This window comes from Eubalaena glacialis, chromosome 17 (assembly GCF_028564815.1).
Source record: "Eubalaena glacialis isolate mEubGla1 chromosome 17, mEubGla1.1.hap2.+ XY, whole genome shotgun sequence".
In the NCBI taxonomy this organism is placed as follows: Eukaryota; Metazoa; Chordata; class Mammalia; order Artiodactyla; family Balaenidae; genus Eubalaena; species Eubalaena glacialis.
Window position 1 is genome coordinate 56,361,588 of NC_083732.1, and position 21,169 is coordinate 56,382,756.

Below are 21,169 nucleotides of genomic sequence, written 5' to 3' on the forward strand. Positions count from 1 at the left end.
ATGTGTATATATGTATATATCTATTCTTTTTCAGATTCTTTTCCATTATAGGTTATTACATCTAGAATTATTCTGACTCAAATAAATATAGATTATAGAGTAAAATTCAATTAAAGTGGATACATATTAAAAATCAAATATATTTGTTCAATGTGTATAAATCAATCTGATCTAAAAAAAGTTTCATTCTATGTAGTAGATGAGCAATACATTAGTTATTTTACAAATTTAAACATTTAACAAAGAACATGAGGCATTTAATTTAGACATTTAACAAAGAACATGAGGCATTTAATTTAGACATTTTTTAAAAGAACATTAAAATAGCCTTCCTATTGTCTCATATATACAATTATATTACTTGCAGTTTCTATGATATAATTTCATAATGATTTTCACATATTATTAGATTTACAAAAATACCATTTGTCTTTTCTCCTTTCTCTATTTTATAAATGAAAGCAGATTTAAAATTCCGAACCACGAAAAGTTCTAAAGAAAAATATATATAAAAAAGGATACTTTATCCAATCATTCTTTTCCATTATACAACCACTAGATGTATACTTTTTGCTAATTTACATTGTCTTATGACAATTCCTATAGCATAAGGACCAGCAAAAGGACAAAAACATATCTCTAAGCAAAGATTTGAGGAGGAGGAAGATGAAAATGACTAGAACGTTAGAAGTAGAAACGAATTACCCTAAGCATAACCCAAACTATATTATCAAGCAAAAATTGTTAATTCCCATAAAAATTATATGAATAAACAAAACTAAGTACTTAGTACTACTCACAATTAAATAAAGTAAGAAAAATACTAAGTCATTTACTACACACCAGACATTGTAACGAGGCCTTTTAAATAAATTCATGATCTAACTTAACGTGGTCATTATTTACCATAGGATTTACTACATTAAGGCCACATTACAGGGGCGTTTTTCACATGTCTACTTTCTCCATTAAATGGTAAGTTGCTGTGGCAGTACTATTTTACTTACTGCTAACTCCCAGCCTTCTCGGCACAAGGTGCACATCAGGTGTTTAATACACGCTGAATGAATTTAATTCGCTACAGATAGGGGGGCTCTACCTCCCAAACTGTCCGGGATAGTTCTGGTTTTGCCTGTGGTATCAGCATTATTAAAAACAGTATACCCTTTTGCTTTCAAAGTGTCCTGATCTGGACCACAAATTACCTGAAAATACTACTGCACGTAAGTTAAAATTCTTTCTAAAATGTCATTAAAATTTCCAGAATGCAAAGAATGAATGAGCTAAGGCACTGAGCACTGTCAAATAAAGTAGCAGAGGCGAAAACAGCAGGTGAGGAGCGGAAGCAGGCAGCACCCCAGAGCACTGAGCCGCCTCACCACTCCTGCTGCTTCCTGGTCTCAAGAGAAAGCAAGTCCTGCATTTAGAGATTCTTCCGAAAGCTAATTTTCCATTTATACCAGCACTGAAAGGGCTCTCATTGCAACTGGGGATGCAAGGAATTCAGAAGGCTTATACTATATCGAGCATTACACCTTCTACAGTTCCATATTGACTAAATAAAGAAAAATTGCAATGAATCTGTATATCCAAAAGCACCTTTTGAGAGAGCATTCATTTATATTTTTAATGGTACGACTGGAATAGACTTCATGTTATTCTTCTCTTTCCATAGAAGAAAGATTTTATAAGACCAACCTTCAGAAAAACAATAAGGCATAAATAAGGTTTAACTGAGTTCCGAAATTAAGTAATTTATTGACACATAAATACATTTAATTAAAACACTCATTTTGTTACGGGCTGAACTGTGTCAACCCCAAAACTCCTATGTTAAAGTTCTAACTGCCAGTACCTCAGAATGTGACTGGATTTGGAGACAGGATCTTTAAAGAGGTAACTAAATTACAGTGAGGTCATATGGGTGGGCCCTAATCCAATATGCCTGGTGTCCTAATAAGGAGAGATCAGGACGCAGATACACACAGAGGGAAGACCATGTGAAGATAACAGGTAGAAGACTGCCATCTACAAGCCAAAGAAAGGGGCCTCAGAAGAAAGCAACCCTAATACCTTGATCTTGGACTCCTAGCCTCCAGAACTATGAGAAAATAAACCTGTAAATCCACATAATTCAGCAAATAATTCAGCAATAAACCTGTAAATAATTCAGCAATAAACCTGTAAATCCACATAATTCAGCAAATAATTCAGAATATTTTCAAATATCTAATTCATATTATGAAATGATGCATGGTGAAAAAAAAACCCATTTAAAGGGCAAGAAAGGCCACTGGATTTTTGTAAAACAGAGAACAAAATGTTCACTGATATGGTTTCAGATCCCACTTGCAACTAACCTTTAAGAAACCACCACTTGTTGAGCTTTGGTATAGTATCAAAGAAGAGTATTCACAATTATCTGAAAAAGGCTATGGAAATACTCCTCTCTTTTCAAATTACACAACCATGTGAGGCTGGATTGTCTTCATATTGTCAAACAAAGCAATATGTTACAAAAGGCTGAGTATAGAAACAGATGTGAGAATTCAGGTTATCTCCTTTTAAGCCAATCTTTAAAAAGTTTGCAAAATTATAAAACAATACCATTCTTCTTATTCATGTTTTTGTTTTGGAAAATACATTTTTAATAAAATTATGTTATTGATGTAAGCATGCAATAGACATTACTTTCATTAGCAAATGAATTGAGAAGTTTTTAAACAACTTCTCAGTTTTAATTTCTAATACAGTAAATATCAGTAACTATAACCTACATAAACAAAAACTCTTTGAAGTCCTTGTTAGGGGTTGAATTGTGTCCTCCCCACACTCATTTGTTGAAGGCCTAACCCTCAATGTGACTGTATTTGGAAGCTAGGGACTTTAAGGAGGTAACTCATAAGGATGGGGCCCTACTCCTGTAGGACTGGGGTCCTTATAAGAAGAGGAAGAGACACCAGAGACCTCTCTCTGAGTGCACATAGAGGAAAGGTCATGTGAGGACACAGCGAGAAGGCACCATCTGCGAGTCAGGAAGAAAGGTCTTCAGACCAGAAACCAACCCCACCAGCGCCTTGACCTTGGACTTCTAGCCTCTAGAACTGTGAGAAAATAAATATCTACTATTTAAGCCACTCAGACTTTGGTATTTTGTTATGGCAGCCTGAGCAGTCCCTGATATTGTTAAAAGCTTAAAAGGGGTCCTGAGAACAAAAAATCTGAAAATCACTGAATTAGACAGTAACTATTCGGCTGTGTAAATTAAATGTTTCTACACAATTTCTTACTTCATAATTACAACTTGGAAAAGTAATCATAATTTTCATTAGCTATCCAAAGTAGAAAAAGGGAGAAAATTAAGATCAGCTCTAAACAAACCTTTTTTAACTTGATGTACACAACTGTATGCCATTTGAAAGCATATGAAAATAGGGAAACACACTGTAAAAGAATTAACGCAGCCTGCAAAAGTGCCTGCTTTTCATTTTCAGGAAACCAGGCTTGTCAATCTGTTTGGCCTAGCACAGACTAACTCTTAGAGTACTTGTTAAGTCTATTCACTTTCTGAATATAAAATGAGACATAAAACAAAACAGAAAAACATTCAGTTTTCCTTCATGAGAAAAAAATAACCAAAAAATTCCAAGAAGACATGAAGAAATCAATCAATAAATTGACAAATATACCAAGTGCAATTTTTTTAATCACACAAAATTTATCAAGAATATAGGGAAATAATAAAATAATAGTAAGAAACTCAATTTCCATATATGCAAAAAATCAAGATTCTGCTCTCCTAGTAATTGTAGTTGATAACGCAAAAATGGTATCAAAGTTTGGAAGTCACCCAAGAATGAAAAAAAAAATTTTTTTTTATTGAAGTGTAGTTGATTTAAAATGTTTTGTTAGTTTCAGGTACACAGCAAAGTGATTCAATTATGTGTATGTGTGTGTGTATATATACATGTATATATATTCTTTTTCAGATTCTTTTCCATTACAGTTTATTACAAGATATTGAATATATTTCCCCATGCTATATAGTAGTTCCTTGTTTTTTATTTTACATATTTAAGAATGAACATTTTAATAGTTATGGGCCCTTAAGTAATTACTAAGTTATAAAAGCTTAGATGAGTGGAAAAAATGCATTTACGTCAACAAGTTTCTGAATTTCATGCACACAAATATGTTGTTGGGTTGCTTTTTAATAACATATAAATTGTGCACTCAAGTACTACAGTTTTATGCATAGTAGTATTTTTAATCTAAAAAATCAAGCAAAATGCTTAATTTCTAAGGCTCTAATGCTAGGAATAGCGTTCAAAATTACATTTTAATAAATTTCATTTCATATAACTTTGTATGTAAAGAAAACACTAATTCAACTTGAGCTAACTTTTCTCTTCGTTCAGTGTTTGTATGGAAAAATAATTATGCAGTCCGTTTGGAAAAATATAATCAATCCATGGGCATGCAAGTATCAATTTTATCTTATGAGAATTTCTCCATGTTCCAGTTACTTCATTCCTTATTACATGCTGCAAAAAGCAGTAATAATTTTTATAGCCAAATATCACTTCATAAGATACCAGGTGGCTGTCAATATTTACCATAGAAGTCATGCATGAAATTTAAACATTACAAAAAATGACTTACCAGTTGACACTCCTGAAATATGCACATTTTCAGAATGTTCTGCAAGAGCACCATTTCCTAAAATTAAACATAATGAATAAACTAATTTCCAAGATAAAATTAAAAAAAAATTTTCAGATTCTCGCTCTAATAGAAAAACAGGTACACAGAGCTACTTGTAATATCCAGAAATGAAATTAAAGTCTTCTACAATAATCTTCAAAACAGTCTTATGCAGCCCAAAATTATAATAGTAGTAGGGAAATCAAAACGTTTTGGAAATCACAACAATGTAGTGTAATATAAAGGCCAAATATATAGATCTGATTAATACCAGAAAGAATTTTCTATCAAGTTAATAGTCAAAAGATAACTTAGTACTATTAGCAGAAAAGAGACAATCACATACTTTTTAAAAACAGCATTCCTCTAAAAGCACGCTTAATTAGTCCAGAACGTGCTTACTGCTGGGGTCACACACGTGTGTCCCATGTCCTATGCTTTGCATTACCTTCTAAATCCTTCAACATCTTCTCATCAACAACTCTAACAGTCTTTAGAGTAGGGACATGATTATACCCTATTTTGGTAGCCCCTGATTTTCTACACCTCCTACCACAAAGTTGGGCAAATGGAAGCATTCAAGTAACTTACTGAAATGAGTTATTAAGTGTCACCTAGTAAAATAAAAGTGGTTTTAAAAAGACTCCCATTTAAAGTAGAGATTATTTACTCCTTTAAATTAGTAAACAGTGTCCCTCAGCTGTTCTTTTTAAAAATTTAATTTAGTTTTATTATAAATTATTTCCATCTACCTCTGTTCTTTCTTTTCTTTCTACAAGTTGCTCATCTTTACTTCTAAAGTTTTCTCTCTCTCTATGCATTAGGTCAATTTGGCAACACAACAGTTCAGGAATCCAGCTGACAGAGAAAGAATTCTCCCTGGAGTGGGGCAGGGGAGGAAGCTAGGTGGGAGAAACTTAGAGGGCAAAAGCAGAATTCTCTTGATGGTTGAAAGAGTAGAGACAATAGCAAATATAATTAACAACTTATCTTTTACAACCATCAAACTTCTATGGTTGCTTGATTACTGTATAGCATCCCCCAGTGCACTAAGTTCTGGGACAGCAGAATCTGTAAACTTGCCGTATCACTGTATGCACGGTTCCTAGAACAGAGCAGGTGCTCAAAGAGCTAACAAATGAATAAATGAGGGAGTTCATGATGATTAAATGAAATCATGCCAATTAAGCACTTGATATAGTGCCTGACACACAGCACTGAAGAGGAATTCATTTTTGTAACTGTGTAAAATATATCTTTACTATTACTAAAGAATAAAATAATAGTGATAAAACAACCTTTGTAGTTCAACTACAGCTACAGCCTTCAAAATGAAAAGAAATGTTATGTTTCCCTCCATTAAAAATGATACAGTGGAAATGGTGACAAAGGTGTGTAAGCTATATTTATTACACAAATAAATCTGATTATTTATTTAAGTACTGTGCATTAGTACCACAGAGGCCACAATTTATTTTTCCTAACAATGTTAAATGCTACAGACATAGAAATGAAACTACTAGAAAGCTCCCACATTATTTCTTTAATGTGTACAACTTATGAAAATTGGTATCCTAAACAAAATGGTATAAGAAACTGATTCAATAAAACAACTAACAAGATTTGCCAAAGGTCAGTATAAGTTGCCTAAACCTTTGCTACTTACAAGTATATCAGCAGTACTGGCATTACCGGGAGCTTATTAGAAATGCAGAGTCTCAGGCCTCACCCCAGATTATTGAATCCGAATTTACATTTTAACAAGATCATCCCCCACTCCCAGTGATTTGTATGCACATTAACATTTGAGAGCCAATGGCTTAAACCTTCTACTTCTACAGTAGATACAACTCCAAATTAAAGCTGTGTAATTCGTGACCCTAAGGTTTCCAATATCCTTAAGGCAGCATATTAAATTATCCTCAGGAGAGTTTTAATATTAGATATATTTTATACATTAAATTTTTATTCTAATTCAGTAAACAGAGTAAAGATGGGCAGAAGGAAAACAGTAACATAATGCAGTATCTAAGACTGTGGATTCTGGACTAGATTGCTAGGATTCTAACACCAGCTTCACTTCTTACTTGCTGTGCAATTTAGGGCAAGTTACATAACCTCTTTGTGTCTTACTTTCATCTCAAAAACAGAGCAGATAATACCTATCTTATAGGGATTAGTAGAATTCTTTATAATAGAAAAAAATAGAACTTAATCTACATCTCCGTCAGCATATAAATGAATAAACTAAAAACAGCCTTACAATAAAATATTCAAAAAACTGAATTAAGTAATTCTATATGTACTCACTTGGAAAGATATGCACACTGAGTTAAATATGTTTCAGAGTAACATTAGCATATGCTCTAACTTTAACTTTTAAATGATGTCTGTATAGTTACTGTGCCTATGTTACATAGGCATATGATGTATGTATGTACATGCATTTGCACACACACACACAGAAGAGTCTAACGGTGTATACAAACTGAAATTAGAGAGGAAGGCCTCGTTTGTATACTTCAGCACCGACCGAATTTGCTACAACAGGCACAGAGTTCTTTAAAAAATTTATTCATATTATCAAAAAAAAACAGGCGAAGAGACTATAGTTCATTCCCCGTCATTCTAAATAAAGAGGCCTGATAAATATTGTGTGAAATAAAATATTATAATTTCAGAAGTATTATTAATGATTTTAAAAACTGAAATAACAGTACTTTAAGACATAAAACATGATACTATTGCTAATTTCCCACACATTTACTCTAATTTAAAAACAATCCGATTTAGAAGTTAAAAAGTCAATGATAACTTCTACTAACATCAAATAACTATTCCTTTCTTTGAGATTACATTATTAGATATTTCTTATTCTAAGTGTCACATGAAGTAAGTGGGCTACTTAATTTAGGTGTTCTGCCATTTTTACAAAAATGCCACTTACAAAATACAATTATTTCTATGTTATAAGCAGAGAGCACCGCCCCAAACTGCTTTGTTGATATAAAGCTCATTATATTTTCCCTAATGTCCCGCCCCCAACTCCTGAGAGAAGAAAACCCCACACATATGAGGATGTACACACACCACCTCCTGACTTTAACTACATTGTAGACATGCTAGACATTCTCATAGAAGTCACCCTTTAAAGGTGCCATATACTGGAAAAATATACAGTCCGATAAAACATTACTTCTATAACTATGCATTAGCAGCTGACTAGTTAGTAGACCAGCTAATTAACTAGAACTCCTAGAAAACAAGAAAAAGTTTCATTATCACCTAAATCAGGAAATAATTTTTTACGACTTAACTCTTTTTTAGTCCTACTAACCAAACCAAAGGTAATCAATTGTCCCCACTTATTATTCTTCTTGCCAAGCTGAAACATGGTTTTGTAGTTTTTTACTGCAATACAAGAGAGAATCTTCTAAAAGAGATATGTACTGTTTTAGGAAAAGAGGCCATAGGGTAGTGAGTTTGATCTCTGGAACCAGACTCTGTGGAATCAAACCTCAGCTCTACTGTTTAGTTAGTCATGAGCCTTAACTGAATGATTTCTCCTAAGATTTAGTTTGCTCACCTGCATAATCAGAATATCATCATTAACAGGATGTCTAAATCTATGGTCTCTGCGTCCCTGTTGCTTTGTATCTTTCTTTCTGTTTATTGTTGTTCTTTTTATTTAAGAACTAAAGTTCTTAAAGAAGAGCTGATAAATACAGCTAAGACCTGATAGATACGTGCCAGCCAAATCCTAAGTGCTTCACAAGGCTTTCCTCAGCTCATCCTTAAAACAACAGTTCACTTTACAGGTGAGAAAACCAGCTTAGAGCAACTTAGTAAGTTTTTCAAAGAGCTAGTAATTGGATGGATTAAAAATTCAAATTCACAGTCATTAAGAAGTTTGTGTTCCTTACTTTTTTTAAAAAAACAATTTAGACATGAATATACTTCTTGCTTGTAAAGGAAATAGGACTTAACTTTCAGAGTTAAAACCCACCTGCCACCAGCTATTCCAATTTGTTATGGGGGAAGACCACTGGTTTAAAAGTTAATGAGCAGCAGTTACAAGTAACTTATATGCTCAGCATCCTACAATCTTGTTTTCACCGTGCAATGAAAACAGATATCAAACATCAAAATATGTACACACATATATACACCCCCAACATCGTTCCTATTTTACTTTACTTAAAGAAAAAGTCCAAAATCCTAATAAGGCTTACCAAACTCTCCACCCTTCGAGTCTTCCCAACTACTCCAAAAGCTTCATCTTTTGTGATTCACTTTCCCACTCTATTTTCCTCTCCAGAAATATTAGATTTCTTTCAGAAAAGGGTCAGCTGTCTCTCCTGCCTTTGGACCTTTCTTTAATATATTCTTTCTTTAGGAAGGCATCTCCAGATTCCCCCATACTAGGTTACGTCATTCTGTTATAGGTTCCTAGAGTATCTAATACTATCACTTTTTGAAAATTTATCACACTTCTGTTATCTGTGTAATGTCTATATTCCCCACCAGATCTTAATCTTAGTGGGGGAAGGTGGGGTGGAAAAGTGTGATGTAGTGCTGGGACATAGCTGGATTTGTTTTGTTTTGTAACCCAGTGACTAGCAGAGAAGATACTCCATATCTGCTCAAACACATGAATGAATGGTAGGTTGATACATAAGTAAGAGGCATAGTCCCTGCCACCAAAGAGTTGATAATCTATTGAGAAAATAATTTAAAACATCTGGAGCAGAAGCAAACAATATAAAACCAAACTAAAATTAGCAAGCTTCTTACTCAAGTGGGAGGCTTTTCTACTAAAAATGGGAATGGAAGATAGACGTGCCCACCATGATATTAGCCAGGGCAATTAGATAAGAAAAGACAATTATAGGCATAAGGATTGAAAAAGAAGAGGTAAAACTACCTCTATCTGTAGATGATATGATTGTGTATCTATTTTAAAAACCCAAGACAGTCAAACGAAAAAGTTATAAACAATATGAAAATTAGTAAAGTAGCAGGATATAAAATAAGCATACAAAAAATCAAAAGCCTTTGTAAATACGAACAATGGCCAGTCAGAAGATACAGAAGACACAATTCTTAGTAGCAACAAAAAGATTTTTAAAAACTCAAACACAGAACTCCTGCTGATGGTCATGATGGAACAATGGGTAATGGACCAGCTTTCCCCAGGTAGAAAGCTAGTGCAATAAAAGAACTCATTCTAATTTGTTTCCCTTTTCTCAGAGATCACAGTCTTACACTGCCTGTTGTCCCGTGTCTGAAAAAGTTGGAAAAAACATGTTAAAAAAAAAAATTCAGACACGGGACAACAGGCAGTCCTAACCAACAAGAACAGAAAGAAATCCACAGTGGACTTACTGTTGCCATTTTGTTCATTGTTTTCTGGCTTTTTTATAATTCCTTTGTTCCTTTTTTCTTCTCTTGCTCTCTCCATTTGTGATTTGATGATCTTCTGTGGTGGTCTGATGAGATCTCTTTCTCTCTTTTGTGTATCTACTATAGATTTTTGCTTTGTGGTTCTCATGAGGCTTAAATATCTTATGTTTATAACAGTTTATTTTAAGCTGTTAACATTGAATGCATACTAAAGCTCTACCTTTTTACGCCCCCCCATTTTATGTTTTTGATGTCACAATTTATATCTTTTCACCCTGAGTATTCGTAACAAATGTAGTCACAGTTACTTTTATCTTTTAACCTTCATACTAGACTTACAAGTGATTTACTCACCACCAACACATTAGAGTATTCTGAATTTAACTATACATTTACCTTTTCCAGTGAGATTTATACTTTATGTTTTCTTGCTACTAATTAGCACCCTTTCATTTCAACTTGAAGTCCTTTTAACATTTCTTGTGAGGCGGTATGGTGGTGAACTTCAGCTTTTGCTTGTCTGGAAAACTCTTTATCCCTCCTTCAATTCTGAAGGACAATTTTGCTGGGTAAACTATTCTTGGTTGGCATTTTTTTTCTTTCAGCACTTTGAATGTTATCATGCAACTCCCTTTTGGCCTACAAAGTTTCTGCTAAAAAATCTGCTAATAGTCTTATGGGGATTTCCTTGCATGTAACAAGTTTTCTCTTGCCACTTTTAAGATTCTCTCTTTAACTTTTTATAATTTAATTATAATGCATACAGCTGTCTGCTTGATGTTGTCCCATAAGTCCCTTAAACTATCTTCATTCCTTTTCATTCAAATTCCTTTTTTCTGTGTGTTATTCATTAAAGGATGCAAAATGCTGACCACAGGAATTTTAAAAAGTAGTCATTTCTGGTTAGGATGGTTATTGTATTCGATGTTCTAGTATGCAGACCAAATTTTTCTAAATTGTGCAAAGGGTATAAGAGAATTTGTTAGACCCTTGTAGAAGCTACTAAGCATTTGCCTCTGACATTTCTACTATCAATCTGTAAAGGAAATAAGGTTTTGCTAACATTGTTCTAAACAAATTCATATGGCTTGTACATTTATTTCCTTTCCTAGGTATTCATAAACCACTTCTTCTCTTTTGTATCATCTTCCCTAGAGCCATTATCACTAATTGCTGGTTTGTGGAATTCTCATCCCTCCTGCCCCAGTTTGGAAAATCAAAATTGCATTTCCTGTTTCCAGTCATCTGATCTTTCTTTCCTTCTCTCATTCCTTGGAAGTATTAGCACCTAAGTCACAACTCTTTAAGTTATTTAGAATACCTGAATGAACTCCTATAATCTTTGCACATATGTCCTTCAAGAAGGTTTTCAGATATAGTTACTCTTACCCTTTCGGTTTGAAGAGCATATTTGACAGAGGGGACATAAACATCACCAGTGTTACACCATCTGCCCAAGCAACAGCCCTATAAACCTTTCTGTTATTCTTTATTTTACAAAGAAATGTTTATAAGACCATTTTGTTGTCCTTGGTATTTTTGATGAACTCAATCTTGCATTTTCTCTATATTAGTAATACTTATAATTTATTCTTGGTTAAATATCCTTTTTATCTTGGGAATATGTTCTTAATTAGTCTGAAGTCATTGAGGAACCACTAATTTCCTTAGATTTTTTTTGCCATTCATTCCTTTTTGGGATTGTTGGTGATTTTAATAACCAGAAATCATTTTTGAGAACTTAATACCATCCCTGGACTTTTCAGATTTTCATGTTGTGGAGGCATATTAATTTTTTTTCTAAATTACTTTAGAATCTATAGGTGTTTTTTTTTTACATCTTTACTGGAGTATAATTGCTTTACAATGGTGTGTTAGTTTCTGCTGTATAACAAAGTGAATCAGCTATATGTATACATCTATCCCCATATCCCCTCCCTCTTGCGCCTCCCTCCCACCCTCCTTATCCCACCCCTCTAGGTGGTCACAAAGCACCAAGCTGATCTCCCTGTGCTATGCAGCTGCTTCCCACTAGCTATCTATTTTACATTTGGTATTGTATATATGTCAATGCTACTCTCTCACTTTGTCCCAGTTTACCCTTCCCCCCTCCCCATGTCCTCAAGTCCATTCCCTACGTCTGTCTGCACCTTCATTCCTGTCCTGCCCCTAGGTTCATCAGAACTATTAGATTCCATATATATGTGTTAGCATACAGTATTTGTTTTTCTCTTTCTGACTTACTTCACTCTGTATGACAGACTCTAACTCCATCCACCTCATTACAAATACCTCCATTTCATTTCTTTTTATGGCTGAGTAATATTCCATTGTATATATGTGCCACATCTTCTTTATCCATTCATCCGATGATGGACACCTAGGTTGCTTCCATGTCCTGGCTATTGTAAACAGAGCTGCAATGAATATTTTGGTACATGACTCTTTCTGAATTATGGTTTTCTCAGGGTATATGTCCAGTAGTGGGATTGCTGCGTCATATGGTAGTTCTATTTTGAGTTTTTTAAGGAACCTCCATACTGTTCTCCATAGTGGCTGTATCAACTTACATAGAATCTATAGGTCTTAAGCTCTGATTGTGCCCAATCTCACTGATTAAAAAGGGATTATAATATAGTTATTTCTACCTGGTCAAATAAGGTATAGAGTAGTACACTGTTAGGGACTGAATTGTGTCACCCAAAATTAATATGTTGAAGCCCAAATGCCCAATGTGACTATATTTGGAGATAGGGCCTTCAAGGGGATAATTAACATTAAAGGAAGTCATAAGGGTGAGGACCTAATCTGATAAGACTGGTTTCCTTAAGAAGAGATGTCAGATATCTCTCTCTCCATCTGCACACAGAGAATAGGCCATGTGAGGACACAGTGAGAAGGACACTGCAAGCCAGGAAGAGGAACCTCATCAGAAACCAACAGCACCTTGATCTTGGACTTCTAGCCTCCAGAACTGCGAGAAAATAAATTTATGTTGTTTAAGCCACCCAATCTGCGGTATTTTGTTATTGCAGCCCAAGCAGACTAATATACACACTTTCCCCAGGTCATAGCTGAACTAAGATGTCTGTGAATGCCTTGAGAGTGTATGAAAACTTCAGTACATTCTTCTGAAAACAGGCTTCATAGTGTCTAACAAATACCTATAATGAGACGTTTCGTGCAAAAAAAGGTTAAGAAGTCCCTTGGAGACAGAGTTTATTTTCCTACTTTATTTAATTACTGGTATTCTAAAAGTATTACTTCTACAGCTTTTTAACTGCAGGTATTCATTTTGGATTTAATAGACTTTTATGAACTGGCCTGAACCCACCTGCCACTTAAAATAATAACGATCATTTATAACATTACTTTTTATGGAAATAAACATTCTAATTTTCAAACCACATTCTTAAAAGACATTTGGGAGTTCAATGTTTTTATGTTTAGACTTCCTATATTATGTTAGTAAGATTTTACATTGGAAATGTCTTCAAATAAGGGCATGATGACAATGAACTATTACTCAAAGTACAAATACTAAACAAACACAAGTTCCCAGTATTCAGAGAATGAATCATATCCCTGAAAGGACATGCAAGACAGTTATGAATCCCACTGGTGAGTATCTCAGTGACAGTGTTCATGCAGATGGAAATAATTTTCTTTATTCTAAAACAGCGTGGATCACTGAAGAACCCACAAAACAAACTAGAAAGGGGCTTAGCTAAAGACTATACGCGTTCAAAGGTTCCTACCTGTGACTTCGGTGGTTCACAAGAGTAAATATGAAGGTTTGAAGGGATTCAGAAATCCAGAAAAAAACAGAATTACATTCCTATATTTCCAATGAGATTTACTGACATATACTTCACACAACATAAAACTCACCTTTTAAAGTGTGCAATTCAGTTTTTTAGTATGTTCAAAAAGTTGTGCAACCATCGCCACTATCTCATGCCTGAATGCTTTCATCACCCGCCCCAAAAAAGTGTTACCTATTAGCAGTTATTCCTCTTTTTGTTCTCCTCCAGCCCCTAGCAACAACTAATCTAGTTTCTGTCTCTATGGGGTTTTCCTATTCTGGACATTTCATATAAATGGAATCATACAATATCTGATCTTATGTGTCTGGCTTCTTTCACCTTGCATAATGTTTACATGGTTCATCCATGTTGTACCACGAATCAGTACTTCACTCCTTTTCATGGCCAAATAGTATTCCATTGTATGGATAAACCACCTTTTGTTTATCCATTCATCAGCTGACAGACATCTGGGTTGTTTCCACTTTTTTGTGAATACTGCTATGAATATCTGTGTATACAAGTTTTTGTGTGGACATGTTTTCAATTCTCTTGAGGATACTCATAGAGTGGAATTGCTGGGTCTTTTGATAACTCTATGCTTATCTTTCTGAGCAAATGCCAAACTGTTTTCCAAATGGCTGTACAATTTTACATTCCCAACAGCCATGTGTAAGGGTTCCAATTTCCCCATATCCTCACCAACATGTTATTGTCCGCCTTTTTATTACAGCTAGTGGGTGTGAAGTAGTATCTCACTGTGGTTTTATTTACATTCCCTTAACGAGTAATGATGTTGAGGTTCCTTTCATGTGTTTATTGGGAACTTACATATATTCTTTGGAGAAATATCTATTCAAATCCTTTGCCCATTTCTTAATTGGTTGAATTGTCTTTTTGTTGTTGTTGAGTTGTGAGAGTTTTTACATATTGTAAAAACTTATCAGATATATGATTCACAAATATTTTCTCCCAGTCTGTAGTTTAATTTTTCACTTTCTTGATGTAAAGGTGTTTTCTGATGTTGAAATAAGTGTTTGAGATACAGGTGTTGTTTGATTTTGAGACAATCCAATTAACCTATTTTTGTTGTTGTTGCTTATGCTTTGGTGTCATATCTAAGAATCCATTTTCTAATCCAAGGTCACAAAGATTTACCTCTATGTTTTCTTCTAAGAGTGTTATAGTTTTAGCACTTACATTTGGTCTCTGGCCATTTTGAGTTAATTGCTGTGTACAGTGTGAGATAAGGGTCAAGTTCACTCCTTCACATGTGGATAACCAGTTGTCTCATCACAACTTGATGAAAAGATTATTTTTCCCCACTGAATTATCCTCACACTTTTCTGAAAATCAATTGATCATAAATGTATTATTTCTGGACTTTCAATTCTATACCATTGATCTATGATGTGTATCCTTATTCTAGTACCACACACTCTTGATTACTAGAGCTTAATATCATACTGATATTGATATCGTAGCTTCAGAAATTGGGAAGTATGAGTACTCCAATTTTGTTCTTCTTTTTTTGATATTATTTTGGCTATTCTGAATCACTTCAATTTCTAAACGAATTTTATTTTATTTTATTTATCTGTTTTTTGGCCATGCCACACGGCTTGCAGGATCTTAGTTCCCCGACCAGGGATTGAACCCAGGCCCTCGGCAGTGAAAGCGCGGAGTCCTAACCACTGGACCACCAGGGAATTCCCTCTAAATGAATTTTAAAATCAGCTTGTCAATTTCTGCAACGACAGCTGAAATTCTGATTTGGATTGTGCTGAATCTGTAGATCAACTCGTGGGGTATAAACAATACTAATTCTTAACAATATTAATTCTTCAGATACATAAATATGATGCAATGTCTTTCCATTTATTAGGTATTCTTTAACTTTTTCTCACAATATTTTGTAGTTTCTGAGTATTAGTTTCACATTTTGTTATATTTATTCATTTTATTCTTTTTGATGCTATTGTTCCTGGAATTGTTTTCTTAACTTGATTTTCAGTTGTTCATTGCTAGTATATAAGAATACATTTTTTCTTGTATTCTGCAACCTTGCTGAATTTGTTTATTAGCTCTCATAGGTATTTATGAATTTCTTAGGATTTTTTATATACAAGTATGTCATGTTTATAAACAGAGAGTTTTACTTCTTCCCTTCTAATTAAGATGCCTTTTTTCCTTGTCTATTCGCCCTGCCTAGACCCTCCAATACAACGTTGAATAGAAGTAGTGAGAGCAGACGGACATCCTTGTCTTGCTCCTGGTCTCAGAGAGAAAGCTTTCAGTCTTTTACCATTAAGCATGATGTTAACTGTGGGTTTTTCGCAGGTGCTCTTTGTCAGGCTGACGAAGTTCTCTTATTTTTTGAGTGTTTTTATTATGAAATGGTATTGGCTATTGTCAAATGTTTGTGTCTACCCTGTGATTTTTGTCCTTTATTCTATCAATATGGTGTATCACATTGACTGTCCTATGCTGAACCTCACATTCCTAGGAAGAATTCCATTTGGTCATAGTTTACAATCCTATTTATATACTGCTGGATTTGGTTCACCAGTATTTTGTTAAGAGGATTTTTGCGTCTACGTAAGTAAGGGAAGTTGGTCTGTAGTTTTCTTTTTCTGGTATCAGGGTAGTACTGGCCTCAAAGAATGACTTGGGGTGAGTTTGTGAAGTATATATATATCCATCCATATATACACACAAATACACACACACACACACACACACACACACACACACACTGTGCTGCTACTTATGTATTTTACTCTCATTTAAGGAAATACCAAGTATATTGCTTTTGCTTCTAATTTTCTTCTTGGTTGATTAAATTTCATAGTTTATTACTGAACTGTAGGTTATTAGTTTGCTGATTACATTATAACATTTCTGGAAAGTGACTAGTGACCTGTTTTACTCAAATGATGTATCAGGCACAGTACCTACATGGTCAGCTTAGTACAGGAACAAAGTGTAACAAATAAAGGTGGTTTTCATTTCTTTCTTCCTTGGTTTCCCAACAGGCAAAATCTTCTGCAATGTGTGAGTAGTCTGTGACTGGGGTTGGGAAGAGACAGTAGGAGAAGCCAGGTGATAAAAAATGTTGGATTTTTTATATCAACTCTATTTTAATAGTTGATGAAGCTGAAGTACAGAGAGAAGGGAAAGGTAGTTACCTTTTTAAAAATCAGCTTTGCTGAGGTATAATTTACATGCAAAAAATTCATTAATTCTAAAATGTACAGTTTGATGGGTTCTAACAAGCACGTGTGGTACTGCAACCACTACTACAATCAAGACATACATTTCCAGCACCCAAACAAGCTCTCTGGGTCCCTCTGCAGTCAATCCCCTTCCCATACTCCTAAAGCCAGACAACTAATGGTCATAGGCAGTCATCATTTATAAGCATTAGGCATTGTATTGAACCCATGATATACTATTTAATCTTCCTCCTAGTCTTAAGAATAGTTATCCCCACGTTATTGATGAGGAAACTGACTCAGACCAAGTAAATCATGCAAGCTAGTAAACGGTTAGGGACAGGCTCAAATCCAGATCTACCTAATTCCAATGTTAAAAATTGAGTTTTAATTAAGATACGGAATTTCTTGACTTCCCTTGAAAAAATTTTTGTAACTGTCTACAAGTATTTGTCTATGCACATCTACTGAGTTTGCTTCCTTCAGGAGAAGTATGCATATTTTTAGGTGCCCAACAGCCCCATTACCTTCTATGGTCATTCTGGCCCTGAGCCAATGCCCTCAGCTCATTTCTGGCACTTTCCTGGTCTTTGTCAATATTTGAAATTGTGATCTGTGGTGTACTTTTTGAGTCCAAGTTATATGTGTAGGAAAATATATGAAAGGATACCAAAAAACTCTGCTAAAAATGTTTACCCTACTCCCTTAACCCCATCCCCAAGGTAGGAAGAAGGGGGGACAGAAATGATTAGCTTTCATTCTTGATACATTTCTATAGTGTTTGACTTTATTAAAGTATGTATTACTTTTGTAAGTTAACTCATGTGGATTGATATTATGAACTAAAATGTTACCTTCTGAAAAAAAAATTAACACAACATAAAATTCTATAGCTACAGTTTCAAGTTTTTCTTTATAATAATTATAATTAAAAGTGATTACAGATGATATCTTTTTTCTTAATATTATTGACAAAATGGTACAAGAACTATCACTTAATATAAACACTAAAACATGCATTGCCCTCTTGTATAGCAGCAGGTCACTTTAAAAAATGTTCGTATACATGAGATCCAATGATGAGAAGACCAATTTGTGGCTGCAACTTTGGTATTCTTGCTGATGTCACTAATAACACCATGGCATTTACGCACAGACTAAAGCACACAAATAGAAACAGTGTTGCTTCTGCAATAATAACAAAGATAAATGATTCTTAATGTATTTGAATTAGACTGCTGGAAAAGAGCTTTTTAAAGGTAAAATTATAAAGAAAGCAGAATTTTAAAACCAGTAAACATCGAAATTTTTAAAGTATACTTTTAACAACATTTAAAAGAAATCACTAAACTGTTAAAATCATAGTCAATACCATTTGTAGACTTATGTTTTTCTTGACATTCACCTCGTGTTTTCTTTTTTTGCATTAAATGTCTACACTGTTGTGTTTTTCCTACCTTTATTATTTATGAAGGATGAGATAAGTGATTTGTTTCTACTTCTAGTAATGTCCAGAGAACATGACATTGTGAATGGTTAAGTATTTTGTTGGTAGGGAAGACTGTTCCCAAGTTTATCAGAGGCTCTATCATGGGACCCAAAGAACAGTAAGTCTAAAAGCACTTCGGATCCTGCAGTCTCATTAGCCCCTCTCTTTCCTTCCCTTTAAGATCTTTCCTCTCTCTGGTTCCTTTGTTTTCTCTTGATATATTAAGGCCTTTCTCATCCATAAAATAAAATCGTTTTTGCCAGTATACCTCCCTGTTTCTGCTTTCCTATCCTGGTCTTTACTTTCTCAGCCAAAAACTCTTTGAAAGAATCTACACTCGCTAATGGAGCTTCCCTACCTATCATTTGCTCCTGAACTTTTACCCCCAGTGCATTTCTGAAACTCACGGGGCAAAGATTACCAAAGAGCTACCTATCAAGCACAGTCCCCCAAAACATCAACTCTGAATCCAGTTTCCTGATATAGGAGAAAATCATGTAACTATGTGGAACTGTGTCACGATAAATTCATGGTTTCATCTCATCTGGATATTTATTACTGGAGTATAACCTTTTAATACAGCCTTATTCAGCTCTAACTCCAACTCCCTCAAAAACTACATTAATCCTTTGAGCCTCCAAACCACTTCCTTGACCAGTACTTAGTAAATTATCTCCCTTGCCAACCACTCAGAGATCTTCTGGCATATTATCCCCTCCCTTTCTAGAAACTCTTCAGCATACACGTTTAAAGGCTCGAGTCCTCCACGTTGGTATCTCTCAAATTTTTACCCATAATAAGAATCTTTCTCCTGAGGTGCAAATTCTTACTTGACACCCACCTCCCCCAACATTCACTGGGCACTTATCTTGTGCCAGTCACTGTGGTTGATGCTTTTCATATACTATTACTGATCTTTACAGCATCACTGTAAAACAGATACTACCGCCACTTTACATGCAGAGAAACTTAGACTCAAAAGAGGTTAAAGTTAAAAGACTTGCTCAAAGCCACACAACTGGTAAGTGGCATTGCCAGGATTTAGGCAAATTTGTCTAGCTCAAAGCTCTTATTCTTAAAATAACAAGAGCAGCAACTAATGAGTTTGGAATATGTGCCAGATGATGGTCTAAGCAATTTCCACGCTTCAGCACATTTAATCTTCATAATCACCCTACGAAGGAGCTGCTATTATTATTTCCATCCTAAAAGTTGCCTTTTAACTTCCTACTGAACAGGAACTCAGTATTACCTTAACATTACCTAGCTATCTCAAACTCACTATGTGTGAGACGGAACTCCTTTTATCTACCCTCAATCTGCTCCTCCTCTGGTATTCCTTACCTGGGTGAAGGACACCAACATCTCCCACTTGTCCATAGAGAAACCTGGAAGTCATTCTTTACCATCCCCATCTTCCCCTTTGCACCATATAGTCAGTTTTCTTGATTCCTTCCAAACCTGCTATTTCCTTCCTTCATGTCACTGATATTTCTTTCCAGTTTTACTGCATTAAACATAAGTTCCACGAGGACAGAAGTGTAGAATAATGTTTGGTTCACAGCAGACATTTGATAAATATTTGCTGAATGTATGAATGAATAAATGAATTAGCTTGCAAGCTTTGTACTTTTGGTCTTGCAGCTCTCTGATCCATTCTTCATAGCGCTACTAGAGATCTTTGTAAAAGGCATATCTGATATGTATCTTCAGCTTATAAATCTGTAACTGGTTCAACTCCTTATATGTATTAAGAGCCTCTGAGACCCACTATAATCTGGCTCTTCTGTATCTCCTCGCCCCTAAATTTAATACTCCTTGTCTGTTTTTACCTCATACACATATATTCTGGTTTCAACACAGCTAAAGTATATACAGTTTCTGAAATTGTGATGTTTTTGAACATGATGTTGTCTCTGCCTGGAACAGTCTAGCACACTGCCACCAGTTACCCACTGAACTCCTTCAACTCAGCTCAGGAAACAGACCTCCATCCATCTCAGGATGAGTCAGGAGTCCTCCTTGATGGTCCCACAGGACATCACACTGGTACTGAGCTATAAGCGTATCATTACCACAGTCCTTATCATCCTGTTTCGGGTTATTAATTTAACTGACCATCTTCCACAGCAAATTCTGAGTGTCCTAAGAGCAAAGAAAGTCTTGCCCCTCCTTTCTTTTTTTCTCTTTTTCTTTCTTTTTCACTCTCTTTCTCCCTGCCTTCCTAGTCCCCAGCAACCATCTCCCAGTTTCTGACACAGAGTGAAACTTCAGTAACTGTTGAGTTAAAGAATCAAAATTACCAGATTTTAAGATTAAGCATGGAACATCCTCCGTACAATCAGCCATTTGGTTTTCATGTTATAGTTTGCTCAGAGGGTAAGAGGAAAGAAGGAAAAGGATGAAGAAATATAAAGAGGAAGACAGGCATTCTTTCATTAGTGAATAGAGTTATTAAAAAGCCACGAGGGGAAAGAGAGACTTTGGATCCAACTGTCCACTTGGACGACAGGCTTTAGAGAGCTATTTCTTATCACTGTCCTTCAAAATGT

General features: G+C 34.9%; 1 protein-coding gene across 2 annotated transcripts in view; it reads right to left on the reverse strand.

The window, feature by feature from the left end:
• The window catches only part of LRP12 (LDL receptor related protein 12), an 80,551-nt gene that overhangs the window by 37,919 nt on the left and 21,463 nt on the right, over positions 1 to 21,169 (reverse strand). Inside the window, exon 2 of one of the 2 annotated variants that reach the window (XM_061171483.1) lies at positions 4,663 to 4,719. The exons of the other annotated variant lie outside the window; for it this stretch is intronic. Coding sequence (XP_061027466.1) covers positions 4,663 to 4,719 — 57 coding nt within the window. The remainder of the gene's footprint in view (positions 1 to 4,662; positions 4,720 to 21,169) is intronic. 2 annotated transcript variants of the gene reach the window in all.